The sequence below is a fragment of the Marmota marmota genome, unplaced genomic scaffold, assembly GCF_001458135.2.
Source record: "Marmota marmota marmota unplaced genomic scaffold, marMar, whole genome shotgun sequence".
NCBI lineage: Eukaryota > Metazoa > Chordata > Mammalia > Rodentia > Sciuridae > Marmota > Marmota marmota.
Window position 1 is genome coordinate 9335719 of NW_026000051.1, and position 15572 is coordinate 9351290.

A 15572-nucleotide genomic window follows, 5' to 3' on the forward strand; every position below is an offset into this window, starting at 1 on the left:
AACCATGGCCCCAAGACAGGGCAGTGCCAGCACTTAGAGCCCCAGCACTCATGGGCAGGGAAGAGCTGGACAAAGGTAGCAGAAAGAACGGGGACAAGCCAAGATCAGCTGTAGGTCTGGGCTAACCATGCCACACCCCAGGTCATGTGTCCTTAATGCTTTCCTCAACTCTTACATTGTCACTCTGCTCTGCTTCATTTAGCAGGTGAAGTGAACAGACCTCCAAACAAACATACAAACCAAAAAACAAATAAAACCCACTCAAGAGTGACCAGGACTGGTACCATGGCCTCTTCTGGGCACCACACCCTCCAGATCTAGCTCAACACCCTCCCCTGCTGCAAAACTATGCTGCCAGCACCTGGGAAGTAAATCACACTCCCCAATCTGCTGTTCCAGCCTTGACCTCACCAGCAGGTCTAAAAGGGGCCCCTGCCAGGAGATAGAGGAACATATACGGTTCCATATGAATACTGAGTTTCTTAATGAAATGTCACACTGACATATTCAAAAGCACCTGCCTCCCACTGCACTGTGTGTTATTTATGTTGAGCAGCCTGCACCCAGAGCTGAGGGCTCAGGGAGGCTGGATCTCAGCACCTCTGTTTTCTGGGGTCCTAGTCTCAAAGCCCAGTAGAGCCACCTGGGCTCCTACTGAACATACTCTTAAGCACCACTTAAGGAGCTCCTTATACAGGTCCAAGAAATACCAGAATGAGTGCTTCAAACAAGCACAGGCGATCTGAAGGTGTTTGGGACCCAGAATTGTACCTGAACACAGATTGTTCTTCTCCAGGCCCTTGCTTGTGCTTGCCCCTTTACCTAGAAGGACTTTTCCACCAACGGAAATGCTACTTTTCCTGAAAAGGTAAAAAAATGACACCATCTCCTTCTCCAGGAAGACTTCCCTGGTTTTTCAAATGGAGGTTTACCACTTAGGGCCTGCATCAAACATTTAGAGTCTGACCAGGCTTGTTTCCTAAACAATCACATGGGCATCCTCTCCCCCATCGGAGACCACAGATGGGCTTTGCCTAGTCTGCATGCATGCCCCACTACACTCAGCACACCTAGGAGCTCTTACCCAGAGAGATCGTTCTCGATCACCATCTTCTGCAGTCCAGCTGAGATGCTGCTGCTGCCAGAGCCCGGTGTGGAAGCCAGATCATTGGTCCCAGGGAGTTGCCCGCTGCCTGGGGTACTCAGTGCAGTGTGGACATCCCTCAGGATCCGAGGCAGAGGTCCCAATTTGGACACAATGCTCTGCAAAGACACAAAAAAAGCCAGGTGTGACCTACTAAGGCCACTTGTTGAGGTTAGGTATGCCGCAGTCACTGTGGTTCAAAACCACCAAGGAGCCTATAAGCAATGCAGATTCTGGACCCCACAGTCAGACCCAGAGGGTCTTGGAAAGGACAAGCCCAGCAATCTGTAAATCTTCATTTATTACCAGCTCCCTAGATTATTTCTGGGGTAGGAATGCAAAGCCCACAGGAAGAGATGCTGACCTAGTCCAAGCCTCATGTTAGTTTGTCCTGCTCTGGTACCCTCAAAGAAGAAATCCCAGAATTGGATTCCCATGCTTAGAATCTCAGAATTACCCAGCCTATACCTCTCCACCCAAGAGGCTTCTAAGGAGTCCCTCTACTATCTGCTCCACAAAGTGGGCTGACCCAAACCCAGTGGAGATGGTCTAGGCACAGAGCAGGCATAAACTGGTGCTGGACCTCGGCCCTTCTAAACCTTGTCATGCTTCGGACATGATGCAGAGGATTCTGGGCTATGGAGTTGAGCTAGGAGGAGGCCACTGCTTTTGCACAAAGTCCCTTGTGAAAATGCATGCATAAACAAGAGAAGAAAAGTGAATCTCATAGTCAACAGATTTGGGGAGGCCAACAGCTTGATTTCAAATCCTTGTTGCACCATATCACCTGGGTAACAATGCTGATTACCTTCCATACTTCCTACTTAGCTGTGAGATCCATGGGACAGTGACCAGCACAGGAGCCTGGCAAGTGGTGACAATGACAGTGACTGGTGTAGGCTGTAGCAGAGGGCTCAGAATTAGAGGAAGAGAGGGGCTTGGCCTTCATTTCCATATCTCCCTCATATTTCTCTCACAGACAAAGACAAAGGGATATAAATGAGAGAAACTGCGATTGCAACAGCAGCCGTTTCAGTGGAAAGCTGGGACTAACCCACAGATACGTCAGTAGGAGACTGATGGAACAAACTGTTCATGGGACAGGGAAGTCTACACCTGTTTTTTGGCACAGTGGTGGTATAGGATGCACATGAGGACAGATGCCTATGATAGTGAGAAACATATCAGTGTACACTGGAAGTTTTCACTTGAAAACAAAAGGGAGGAGAACTGTAAATGTCTGCACCTGCATGTGTACAGCTACACATGCAAAGATCATGTTTAGAAGGTGGCATACCAGAGTGCTCTGAGTGTCACCTCAAATGGACCAGAAGGCAGGAAGGCCTTTCTACCTGGTTTCAGTATTAACTACTTTGTAAAATGGACCCTGGAGACCTGAAAAGCAACAGATATTTGAAAAGTGGTTTCTAGCAGGCCAATGCCAAGAAACTGCTCACTGTGAGGCCACTGGGGGTTTAGTGGAACTCCAGGCTGAGAAGAACTCAGTCCAAGTGACCAAAGCAATGTCAGAGGTGCTGAGGGAATTATCTTGCCAATTGACAGTCAAGGGTAATTCTAAAAAGGTTTTATTTTATTTTATTTTTTCCTATTCTGTTTTTGCAGTGCTGGGGATTGAGCCCAGGGCCTTGTGCATGCTTGGCAAGAGCTCCACCACTGAGCCATAGTCCCAGCCCTAGAAAGGTTTGCCCCAATACTGAGTGCTCTGGCAGGTGCCAGAGAGCAAACGTGACACTGGTCCATAAAGGAAAACAGAGCCCAGAGACACCCAGTGTATTCTACAGGGCCTGGGCTGGAACCCAGGGCTACTGGCACCTGGGTGGGCTGTTTCATGCCACAGAGACAAACCCTCTGACCTCATGGCTGCCCTGGGGCTTGCGGTGGCCTTAGGACCCACCCTCACCCACAGCTACAGGCACCTGCTCCAGCTGGCTGACGGCCTCCCAGAGCAGTGAGTGCAGGCTGGAGAGCTCACGGCCCAGGTCAATGTAGCCCTCGAAGCCAGCTGTATTGGAGATGGTCTCGGGGTTGGAGATCTCCAGCAGGAAGCGCTGCATGTTGGTCCACTCGTGCTCCAGGAACTGGTTCATGAATGACATATACTCCTCCTTGCTGCCAAATCTGGGAAGAGAGGGCAGCCAGGGTGAGGGCCCCTTCTCTGAGCCACTCCACTCCCTCAGTTCCCATTCCCACTACCCACTGCAGCCAGCTCCCACCCACTGATGCTCCAAGACAACTGAACCTGCCATGACCCAGGATATCAAGACCAGAAGTGGTGACCCTTTTTAAGACCTGTAACCACAAGACCTAGAATATTCTTTGACTCCCCATTTATCGCCCATTAGAGTCTCCTTCCTCTTTTCCTCCAATTTGCAATGCTAGGTGCACAGATGATTTTTTGATCCATGCTTGGCCCAGGTCTCTGCTCTTTCAGAACACCCCTCCCCACCCCCTAGTCTCTCCTGCTCAACCTGGCCAACTCTGGAGCCACTGATGGTTCCCCAAACTCATGCCTTCTTTCTGAACTTCCTATTCTAAGCATAGATGCCCGAGCCAGAAGCCTGGCATTTGCTGGGTCCTCCTTCCTCAACCCCAATGGCAAGGCCTGCTGTCTACCTTGACCACTTCACTTGCAGTCACTGTCTCCTATACCACCTTGCTTTTTGATAAAACATGGCTATGCTCTCCTCCCAGGTCTCTGGTCTCATCCCCCTGCTGACTGGGTGTTCTTTTCAGATCCAGAAGAGAGCTGAACCATCCTCCTGCTTATTTAAAATCCTTGGTGGCTCCCTCTGCCTTGTGTGGCCCTCTGGTCCCTGCTGTCCTCTTGAATCTTGTCTTCTGCTTCTCCTGGCCTGGCACTTGATGCTCCACTTGGTGCACTTCTATAGCACCATGGCACTCCCTGATACACCAGTCTTTGCTCCTGCTTCCCCTCGAGCCAGGTGAATGCCTTACCCTCATCATTTGAGGCCTTCCTGTCTTCTCTCCCCACAAACCCAGGGCGCTCTTGATATGTGACTTGGTCTCTGGTATATGACTATATACTGCTTTTACTCCATGTCTCCCTGTTTAATGTGCTCAGCTTTGAGAGCTGGGACCAGGGCCGACTTATCTATGAAGATAGCCTGAAACAGGGCTCAACCCACACTTTGTGAATGAATGACAAAATGACCCAGTCCTTCCACTTCTACCCACTTGCTCTAAGAATGCAGCTGAAAACACCAGAAGTGCATTATAAGTAAAGACATCCTGACAGCATTAATCTGAGTCAGTCTGAAACAACCTGACTGTCCAAATGCCCAGGAAATGTGCTAGAGGCCCGGGCTGCTCTGCTTTGGAAGAACATTGGTCATTCATTTCAAAATGGAGCTTAGGAATGTTAAGGGACATGGCAGAATCCTCAGGATGGATAATATGTTAATTCAAAAGAGCAGAAGGAAAAATATCTCCTCTTTGAAATTTAAGGAAATGTACCAAAATGGCAAGTACTTTTACTAGGAGGATGAGGTGTGGAGGAGGTTTTATTTTGAAATAGGGGGAAGGGAAGAACTGAGAATGGCAGGGACAAAAGCAGGGCCTGTTACCCCAGCCCAGTTTGCAGGGGACAGAAACACATAGGCCCTGTCTCTGTGGACTCCAACCCTGCTGTCTCTGCCCACCACAGGCTAAGGCACTCACTTGGCGAAGTTGGCCAGGTTCTGGGTAACCTTGGCAATGAGGGTAAGGGTGCGGGCAGTGCGGTCATCAGGGTACTCCTGCAGCAGGTTGAAGAGTGAGGGTGACATGATGGCTGGGCAGAGAAAACGCAGAAAGAGGGAGGCGCTGATGAGACGCTCGCTGATGTCCGGCCGGCCACGACTACTGCACTCCTGCCGCCATGAGGCAAACACCTCTTTGAGCTCCCGTGGAAAGACACTGCATAGGGACAGACGATGGTGGTCCTGGTAATCAGACAGGGGCCCAGGACAGATCTGGGCTGCATGGAACCCTGAGTTCTGACCCTTACATCTCCCCCGCAGGTGCATGAAATTGGAGCTCTGGGCATGTCACTCAGCCTGTCAGTTACCCAGCAGACAGGGCTCCTGGGGAGCTGAGTCCACACAGGAGAGTGCCCAGCCCAGGGCAGCAGAGCCAGTGCTCAGCAAGCAGGAGACCCAAGCTTCAGTTAGGGTGGACTCTCATTGAAAGGGCCAACTGAGCCGAGAGACAAGCTCAGTTGGGGAGCCGGCTCCGCCTCATCACCTCCCCCAAGCGGTAACACATCTTTCCATCGAAATGGCAGGCACTTGGTGGAGTAGTGTGGAAACCGACAGGGACACGTCACTGTGCCTGTGTTCTCATCACTGGCTTTTGAGACACTCCCTTTGCCTGAACATTGTCATAGGAACGTAAGGTTTTATGCAGAGCTTGGAGTGATGGAGAGACCACCCTTAACCACAGGGGAGAACACAGCTTGCCATGCTCTAGATGGGATGGAAACAAAGGCAGCAACTTCTTCAGGGTGACACAGTCAGAGGACCAACACAGGGTTCCTGGCTCCACTGGGAATTCGCCCAGCCACAGTCATGCCCACCTGGCCCATCTTTAAGTGACCTTCCCACCTTTCTACTCTGGGGCAGGCCAGGCCCAGTGATCCTTAAACCCTGTCTATGCCTGCTGTCATAAGCTCAGGGTGACCTGACCAAGACCCTGGCCCTGCCTGGGCTTTAGCATCCTGTCACCTAAACTGAAAACAAAGCCTACCCTGCCAAGCTCACAGAATCACCTTCAGGCTGAGGTGCCAAGGCCACAGAGGGCTTGCTAGGCCTGAAATGCTCATTGGGGCAAGCCCAGCAGCCAACCCAGCAGGCTCGGTGGTAATGAATGTCAGTGGAATTGAGGGTGCCTAGGGAGAAAAGGAGGTGGGAGTGTCTTTAGCCCTGGGCCTCTCAAAGCACCTGGCACAGGACTGGGCAGGGACACCTAGGTACTGAGTGATGATATCTACTGATGACCTTGTCCCAAAAAGAAAGAATCATCTGACAGATGCCAGAAACAGAAAATGGAAAATCCTTGTCCACAGAAATGTTTTTCCTGTGACCCACACTCAGCTGCCCAGGAATGGGGGACAGAGGGTGTCCCAGTCCAGTGGGGGATAAAAAGAATGTTCCCAAATAATTCAAGGCTCTCTGGTTGCCCCCAGGCTCCAAGGTGTCCCACTGGCCCCAGATGAGTACCTTGTGTAACAGTGGCTAAGAGACTGGGCACATGGGCACCCAACACCCTGGCCCTGGCCATTCCCTTCAACCCCCTCCCCAGGAGGCTGCTCGCCTAGCAGGCCTGTCTTTGCCTGTTGTTTGGCTCTCTGCACGCCTAGCCCTGAGCTGGTGGACCCACCTGCCTCCAGAGTGCTCCCAGCCTGTGTAGGAAACTCATTCAGATGCAGACATGATCCCATTCCAAAGGGATCAGGGCTTCAACAGAAGGGACCCAGGAGGGATAAGCAGACCACATGTGGTCAGATGACGGGCCATAGAGGGACAGGTATAAAGCCTTAGGACAGGAGTGTGACAGATCAAGGTGGGTGGAGAGTAAAAGAACCAGAGGACTAGGACAGGAGGGGACACCAGCCCTGAGCTGCAGCTGTGGCATAAGCTGAAGCCTAAGTGGCTCTTTTGGTGTGAAAGTGACCACTCAGGCTGGCAGGAAGCCCACCTACACACAGGACACTCGTGTGCCACCACACAGCAAGGATGTACCTGGCACAAGAAGCTACCTTTGAAGTTAGCTTTCCTGTAAGGTCACCAGGACCAATCCAAGTTCTGATTATGGTTCCATGTGAGCAGCCTACTCCCGTGCGCACCTGCTCTGTTCTGGGGCTGGTGTGGCCTGCAGACCCTGCTCTATTTAAAACCACCCCTTTCTTTTTGGTCTCTAGTCCTGGGCCGCCTGGTGCTCAGATACGCACACATGTCCCTGCTCATCAGGTCCTACACAGTGTCAAGGGAATCCTGGCAGAGAAGCCTCAGCCACCCTTTCCTAACTGGACGGTAGCTCCCTTCCTCTGGAGACCTTGCCTCATCATGTCCAGAGCCAACCTATGACCTGGGGGAGAGGAAGAACGGAGGCAGGCCGACTGAGGGGAGGGTAACAGCTGGGACAGGAGACCAGCTAGCTCAGAGCCTGCAAGGCACTCAGCATGGGCCAGGGAGTTTCCCACTCTGATGTGCCAATGACATGACATTAGCACCATTACTACTAGGACGGGTGAGGAGTCATCTCTGGTGGGTGCTTGAACAGAGCCTGGCCAGCTCCATTCCATGCTGTAGCCTGGGCAACACACGCACACAGGTGCTCACCAGGCACTCGACTGCTGTGTCCAGGTTATTACAGTTTCAACTGTATCTTGTTGACATTCTGGAATACTCTCCTATGCTCAAGAGAGCCCAAAAAAGACCAGGACAGGAGTCTGGCTACCCAGTAACTCAGTGAGTCAGGCAGCAGGTGGATTCTGACCTTGTGCCTAGCACACTGTGAGCACTCTGACAGCCAAGAAGACAGGCAAGACAACAGGACAGGAAGGCCTGGTCCAAAAGGGAATGCAATGTCCTCAAAGGGTCATGGGGTGAGCACTGACCAGTAGGAGTTGATGATCTTGCAGAAGGCCAGTTCGCAGCACATCTTGAGGTTGCCCTGGTGCTCAGGGAGGTCAGCAGCTGAGCACTTGCTTGGGTCCACTTCACAGTTCTCATCTGACTCGTACAGAGCTTTGATGAACTCACCTGTGGCCAGGTGGGCAGGGAGGAAGGAGTCAGGGTTGGGCAGACAACACCAATCCTCTGCCCACCTGACAGCCCACCCCCTCCCTACCTAGTGCATCCTGCAAGTACTTCTGGCCCACCAGTTTGAGGTACTCCTCAATGGCCTTGGTGGCCAGTGTATTCTCACGGAAGATGAGGTGCTCATTGTCTCCACAGCGGTCCACCTCTGACATCATCAGGTCCGTCAGAAAGTCCTGGGGAGGCAGGGGGTGAGCAAATGGAACCTAAGCTGGCCTGGTAGGCAGGACCTGAGGACTCTGGACCTGGACAGAGAAGTCCCTGCTTCTCAAGCTTGTTCCTTCACCACACCACTGGGGATCTAGAGAGGAACACAGCACCCATCTTGGGGGCTGCTGAGTAGAGCAGGCAGGGTGGGAAGCCTAGTGAGGCTGAGCTTGGAGCTGATGACATCAGAGCTGAGCATAAGGATGGGAGGCAGGGCTGGATGGCAACATGCCACATTGAGCCTCAAGCTCCACCATCACGTCCAGATTGGCTGCCATAGGAGAGGTCCCCCGTCCTTCCACACCATGTGCCAAGTACAAACAGCTGCCGGGACCTATCAGAGTTTGGTGGGGGCTCCCCATATGACATGGTTTGTCCTCTGCAGCCCATGGGTAAGGATGAGAGAAGAAGGACTGAGTGATCCAGTTGCTCTATACTTAGAAACAAGAGTGGGGCTGAGGTCCACCTGGCAGGGCTCTGGCTGGGAGGCAGGCTGTGGCACCACTGCTTGTCATTGCTGTGGCCCCCCAATTGCACCTAGTAAGGCCCTCACCCATCAGGTCCTACACAGTGTCAAGGGAATCCTGGCAGAGAAGCCTCAGCCACCCTTTCCTAACTGGACGGTAGCTCCCTTCCTCTGGAGACCTTGCCTCATCATGTCCAGAGCCAACCTATGACCTGGGGGAGAGGAAGAACGGAGGCAGGCCGACTGAGGGGAGGGTAACAGCTGGGACAGGAGACCAGCTAGCTCAGAGCCTGCAAGGCACTCAGCATGGGCCAGGGAGTTTCCCACTCTGATGTGCCAATTTGGGAGCCTTTTGAAATAAAGAATTGAGATCTGGAGCCAGAGATCAAGGCTGGCCAACAAGACAGACAGGAGGGACCAAGGGGATGTTATCACTGGCCTCACTGGGATAATGTGCTCAAGGACTACTTCCTGATGTGCAGAAAACCTCTAGGCTCCCAACCTCTGAGTACATAGAGCAAAGGTTAAAAACCACATCTTCCCTGGAGCTCCGCCACAGCAGCCCTGGGGACCAGGGATTGAAAGATGAGAGACCCAGCAGCAAGAAAGGCTCAGGCCTCTGCTGTCTCCCTCATTCCATCTCTGGGCCACAGGCTTTTGCCAATCACTCTTTCCTAGCACCCTCAGCTCACCACTGACCAATAAATGAGGATAGTGCAGCCTGTGGTCCATCTGGCAGCCTCAACCAGCAAGTATAAAGGCCATGGGCAAGGGGAGGAGGTGGGCGAACATGGAGGAAGGCAGATCTCCCCACAGATGCGTGGTGAAGTCCCTCTTTCATACAGTGACAGTTCAACAGATAGTGGGAACTAGAAGGGCCTTTAGGGGCCATGGGCTTCTAGTCATAGCCTTCCCCTGCCAGGGCCTTTAGGAACAGGTAAGAGGACAAAGGACCTCATGCAGTCAAGAATCTGGTGACACCCAAGCCTGGCTCCCTACCTGTACCTCTCCTGATTGAGAGCTCAGGACCTTGATCCAAGGCATCCCCTACCCTTCACTCACATCATTTATTCTCAAACCACGCCACAACCAGAGGGCTAAGGCCCAGTTCCCTAGCCTGGCATTTGGGGTCTATCCCTGTCACAGAAGGATAGTTCATTCAAAGTTTAGCCCTTCTTCTTCTACGGGCTCTGGGCAGCCAGGAGGCATGGCAAAAAGGGGAAGACTTCCCTCAGGTGAGGCTGGGAGCCACGTTCCACTGAGCTGGACAGGTGCCCCCTCCGAGGGGCACCAGTCCAGAAGCCTACTTGTCCTCCAAACCAAGTGCGGGGGCTGCTGAGTGGGCCTATTGTCAGTGGCAGGAGAAAGGTAAGGGTAGGGTAAGGGGAGCTGGGATCCTCTAGCCAGGAAGTGGGGCCTGCCTACATGGCTCTCTGATCACCATTCCTAAGGGGCCCTGGGGCTGGGGCTGGATGATCATCTACCTGTGCATGTGAAATCTGTGTCTGGATGTGAAAGTGTTAGGAAAAGGCTAGGGCTGGTAACTGCCTGCTAGGGATGCCCCGAGTGGTATATGTGTCTGTGTCACTGGGCTGGCGGATTGTGCGTCCCATGTGTTCCGGAAGAGCTCAACTACATGACCTCCTCAGGGTCAGCCCCCAGGGTTAATAGGGGAGGGCATCTGAAGGCACACCTACCCCCTCACTACCAGCCACCAACCCATCCACAGCTCCACAAGCCTTGGACTGCCCTGCCATGCAGGTTCAGGGAGACCATCTGGGTGTGATGCCTGTCCCCAAACCTCCACTAGAGCTGACCTGTACTTAACATGGACAAAGTAAAGGCAAAAAGCCCAGTGCCCATCACCAGGCCTTCCCACACGCACCTTCACCTTGCCTGTGCTCTGCAAGATGTGCACCAGGGCAGACGCCATCTCCTCTTTGGTCTTGGCACTGAGGATGGGTTCAAGGGCTGCACAGAGCCCCAGGTAGTGATTGGTGATGTGCTCGGCAAACTCCTTGTACATCTCCATGGGCAGGATGGTGATGGTCTGGTAGCGCGCCTTGATGCGGATCATGGGTCCAGGGCCCTTGCCGCCCTTGGGGTTGGGCGTCACCACAGGGTACCACTTCTCTACGAACTGCCGCCCTGCCACAGAGGCAGCGGGAAGGCTCACCAGGCCCAGGTAGCTGTTGCGCTCCTTCTTCTTCTTCTTATCAGTCTCCCGGTAGAGGTGGACGGTGACTGTGCGCAGAGGTGGCAGGTTGTGAAACTCGAAGTGTTCTCCCCAGAAGACATTGTCAGTCTTGAGCTTGCCCGTAGTACGAGCGTAGAGCACATCATCCAAGCACAGCTCACACAGGTACTTCTTCTTGGCTGGCAGGTCCTTGGCTTCAATCACCCACAGTTTCAAAATGTGCTCCACACGCCGGCTGTTATCCTGTAGGGGCCCTGGGTGTCAGCTGGGGCTGTCACCTGCCTACCCAGCCAGCCCAGAGCTGGGAACTCCTCTGAGATGTGGGAGGGGCTCCGATGATGGTGGTGAAGGGGTTTGGGTGTGGGGGATGGGTCAGCCGGACATGACATGGGCTGCCTCTCTTGTCTGCCTTGCACCAGCTTACTGACCTTGGGCAAATGACTTCATCTGGCCTCAGTTAGCTTTTGTATAAAACGGGAATAAAATAACCACCACATCGGAGTGAGACTGAGAAAAAAAGATAACACAATGCCTGCCACATCACTGATCATGGCACTATTGTTAGCACTTTCTCAGTTTGCTGAGAGGTGATACATTAGTGATGTCATGGAGACCAGGATTAAGCCCAGGTCAACATGTCAGTGGGGAGGAACACACATAGGAGTTAAGAGTCCTGACCAAATGGAGGAGCCAATGTGGGCCAGGGTGCCTGCCTGGCGGAGGGGGCAGATGTCTAAGCTGGAATGGGATGGATGAGCTGGAGCTAGCCAGGGAACATGGGACAGGCAGAAGGATTGTATCAAATGCCCAACTCCCTTTTCTCTGGCCCAGCTTCCCACATGTGTACCTCTGGGAACTGGCACATGGCAAGTATTTCAGACTGAATAACTCACACTCCTCTTCCAGAGTTTAACTGGGCTCTGCCTCCACCCCAGTCCTAGAGTGCACCACCAGCAATGCATCCCTCCTGCTCCCTCATGTTGGAGTCTCGCCTTAATCCCCCATGCTCCAGAGAAAGGAGGCTCAGACCTACCTTGTTGGGGTGCACTGCTCGCCGCAAGTTCTCCATCCACTTATCCCGCTCGGCTGCTGACCGGCAGGAAAAGCACTTGCTTCCTGACGATGTTGTCACCTGTTGGGGGCAGGCAGGACGTGTTACAGGGGAAGGGACTGTGGCAAGGCTGGGCAGTGATGGAAGGCCTCTGAGACCACCAGGTCTGCACATAGCCTCTGAATGGCAGTAGGACAAGGCTCACAACTGCCCTTGTACCTCTCATTTCCCAGGTGGCACAGAGACCTGCTGTCCTAGAGCAGGTGGGCAGCAGTAGAGCAACCTGGCCTGAGCCATCTAGCTCTCAGGCCTGGCTCCTCATCTCTGCTGGCTCAGAGCCCTTCTTTTCAAAGAGAAAAATCACCTTTATGAGTCTTACAGGGCACTCTGCCTAGGTCAGAGGGCAATGCTCACCTCAAGTATAGCCAAAAAGGTAGAAACCAAAGTCCCAAGAGGACAAGCAAGGACAGGCAGGAGATTCTTGTCCATCCTTAGGTGACACCTTCTGAGGGTTCTCTTTTGCCCAGCAACAGTGACAACAATGATGGCCACAATAAGCCTAACACCTGTGTGTCAGGCCCTGGGGTCCTCCAGCCTGGAACCTTCACCATCCCCTGCCTGCCTGACTCCTATTCATTCTCTAGTTGCAGCTTGGACATTTCCTCAAGGAGAGGGAGCCTGGCCTGAGCTATTGCCACTCTGTCCCCACTGTCCCAGTGCCATGCTAAGGGTTCCACGGGGCAAACCAGATCTCTCATCCAGGCACTCAAGTGCCTATACATGAGTAGCAAACTGTGTTATGAACAAGCTGACAGGTACAGGCCATCTCAATCTGTCCCAGGCAAGGAAGTCAGAGTCCAGATGCTGCCTGGCTTAGCTAGGAGTCTTAAACCAGAAACTGCACACAGGACCCAGGTCATGGGCAGAGGTTGGGAGATTTTTACACTAGTCCCCAAAGGCAGTATTCATTCTGAGAGTTTCCTTAATTATGCATGATTGCTGGGGGTGGCAGTAGGGACAGGGTAGGAATCTTCCCAGAAACAGAAGTAGGAAGTCAATAGGAATAATGGGAGACACCACTGGGAACTCCCAAGAACACCTGCAGCGTAATAACCTGATCCTGGCTTGGTCTCAAGCCTGGCTGCATGAACTTTGGCATCTTGCCTTCTCTAGTCCACTGACTCCCCACCTACCATGAGGGACTGTGCAGGGGATCCCAGCTAATGGCCCTGCCCAGGTTACATTTTGGCCTTCTATTCTTAATTAAACCCTGGATCACAGAATGCTGGGCAGGAGAAGTTGGGGCTCTCATTGAACAGATGGGAAAACAGGCTCAGAAAAGTGGGGAGGGGGGCTCTCCACAATCCCACAGTACACTAGGTGAGCAGGCTCCAACCATGGGCTCTGGGCTTGTGCAATTCTATAGCAGCTCTTTTTCCTTAACTCACTTTTACCCAGTGGGGACCCAGAAGTGTCACCTGTTTTACAAAGAGAGCAGGCACTGGTCCATTCTTAGGAGCCCATCCCTGGGTCTCTTGTCTCCCAGGAGCCAAAAGCTATCAGCAGATGTGGCCACTGTCTCAAAGAGACTATCCACTGCCAAGGACACAATATTCCAAAGGAGTCTGGAGGAGTCCGGCCTGGTCAGAGATAGACAAAGGTGCTGCCAACCTCTCCCCTGGTGAGACCCACCTCAAAACAGTAGTCCTGGCCCAGGATGCTGCTGTGTACAGGCTTGATGACCACCTCCTCCTCCATGCTGAGGTCCAGCGCCTCCACCGCACTGCTGGGGCTGAGCAGGGACTCGTGGGAGCGAGACTCCTTCAGCCTTGGCATCAGATGGGACCTGAGGAGGTAGGCAGTTGATGTGTCAGGGCCAGGCCAAGCGGGGTGGCTGTGCCCCACCCACTTGTCTCGTCCCTGCACCATTGCCCTCCTCAGCGGCAGTCATTCCTCCTCCAACCCTTGCTGCCCTTTGTTTTCAGGCAGGCTTGGTGGAAGGAGTGTCCCCCAAACCCACCAGTTCCTCTTCCCCACTGTGGGGGTCTAGATAAGAAGTTCAGCCCCTAAGAGAGCAAGAAACCGAGGATTCCATGACCACTTGGGTTTAAACTGAGCTTCTGAGACTGCAGGGCAGGGTTGGACCTGGCTCTTTAGCAGCCCCAGAGACCCACCAAGAGAAGAGCTGCCCAGGTTTAGGCAGCTTTTTGGGGTTCTGTAGCCTTTCCCACCTTCCCTGCGTCAGCCCTGTCCCCATCCAAGACCAAAGTAATCACCATCCCAACGCTTGTCCAGAATGCCACTGCCAACAAAGCCCTTTCCCCCACACTGCCTCACTCCCAGCCCCACACACAGTAGCACAGGCCCAGGAACCTCCACTGCTCTATTTTATAGAAGCTCTGAGCAGAAGGGATGCCACAGTCTCCGCACAGTATCCAAAACATTGAGACTCAGTCGGGGTCCATTAGCTGGCGCTCTGTGGCCTAGGCCAGAGTCCGTGGGCTTGACACAGGCCTTGGCATGAGGAACAAAGATGCCACCTGGTAACCAAATGGAGCTCAGATCTGGACTGGCCCTAACAAAATGGCCTTGAACCTAAGCCCACTGCTCACTTACTGTATGGCCCTGGGCAAGTTCATCCCTCTCTGTACCTATGGTTCTTCAGTGCATCACATGGAATACACCTCAGCATACCTGCTCCCAGTGCTTGGTAATGACCACCAAAGAGAAATGAAGGTCCAACTGGAGCCCCCTCCACAGCTGGGCCAGAGGAAAAGCCCACAGTTTAGTCTGACATAAGGCTACTGTTGGTAAGGGAGACACCTGGTTTAGATGCACTAGGTGAGCAGGCTCCAGCCATGGGCTCTGGGCTTGTAATTCTATAGCGGCTTTTTTTCCTTAACTCACCTTTACCCAGGGGGCGCCCAGAAGTGTCACCTGTTTTACAAAGAGAGCAGGCACTGGTCCATTCTTAGGAGCTCAGTAAAGAGGAATGACATACCTCATCCCTGGGTCTCTTGTCTCCCAGCAGCCACGTACTATAAGCAGACTTCCTTCCCACAACACCCTTTGCTTTTTGGCTCCTGACCAGTTCATCATCCTCTCCCTACCTTAGATCAGGCTAAGATCTGACCTTGACCTTGAAAGACTCAGAGCCTGATAGATATTTGCATGCAGAGCACACCCATTTCCATGACCACATGGAGTAAAGAAGGCTGAGGCCTATGATGTATGGGCTCAGGGATCCAGAAAATTTCCACATCTCCATGGCAACAACCCTATGTGCATATGAACTTTCATTCAGCACAAAGTCTAGGCACTCAAGGTGTCAGAGCTGCCCCAGGCCTTAGAAACCCGACATGGTGTGCTCCAGTAGACTCTTTCACTCATCTCTCAGGCCTCCTCATGACCACGGGAAGCTGGCTTCAGACTAGAGCAAAGCTGTGAGGTGGGCTGAAGTCAGCTCAGAAACCATCCAAATCCCCCTGGGTTCCCTCTGGGGCTTCTCAGTGTGGCCTAAGCTCAGGACCCTCTCCTGGGATGCCCAGTTTGCAAAGGTGCAGGGTGGCTTACCCATAATGCCATACCATCTTATGTGTTCAGACAGGACTTATCCCTTGATGACCTCTCAGTCCTTGCTCAGATTGCTAGGCCTTTTCCTGTGGGGA

At 53.0% G+C, this 15572-nt stretch overlaps 1 protein-coding gene across 11 annotated transcripts in view; it reads right to left on the minus strand.

Annotated features, from left to right (window-relative positions):
• Positions 1-15572, minus strand: part of LOC107152123 (DAB2 interacting protein) — a 187655-nt gene that overhangs the window by 13578 nt on the left and 158505 nt on the right. For all 11 annotated transcript variants that reach the window (XM_048813149.1, XM_048813151.1, XM_048813152.1 and 8 more), the window contains 8 exons: positions 13597-13750; positions 11887-11985; positions 10542-11096; positions 8015-8159; positions 7782-7926; positions 4844-5080; positions 3082-3283; positions 1085-1263 (listed from right to left, as the gene is read on the minus strand). In XM_048813149.1, the coding sequence (XP_048669106.1) occupies positions 1085-1263; positions 3082-3283; positions 4844-5080; positions 7782-7926; positions 8015-8159; positions 10542-11096; positions 11887-11985; positions 13597-13740 (1706 nt within the window). In that variant the 5' untranslated portion in view covers positions 13741-13750. The remainder of the gene's footprint in view (positions 1-1084; positions 1264-3081; positions 3284-4843; positions 5081-7781; positions 7927-8014; positions 8160-10541; positions 11097-11886; positions 11986-13596; positions 13751-15572) is intronic.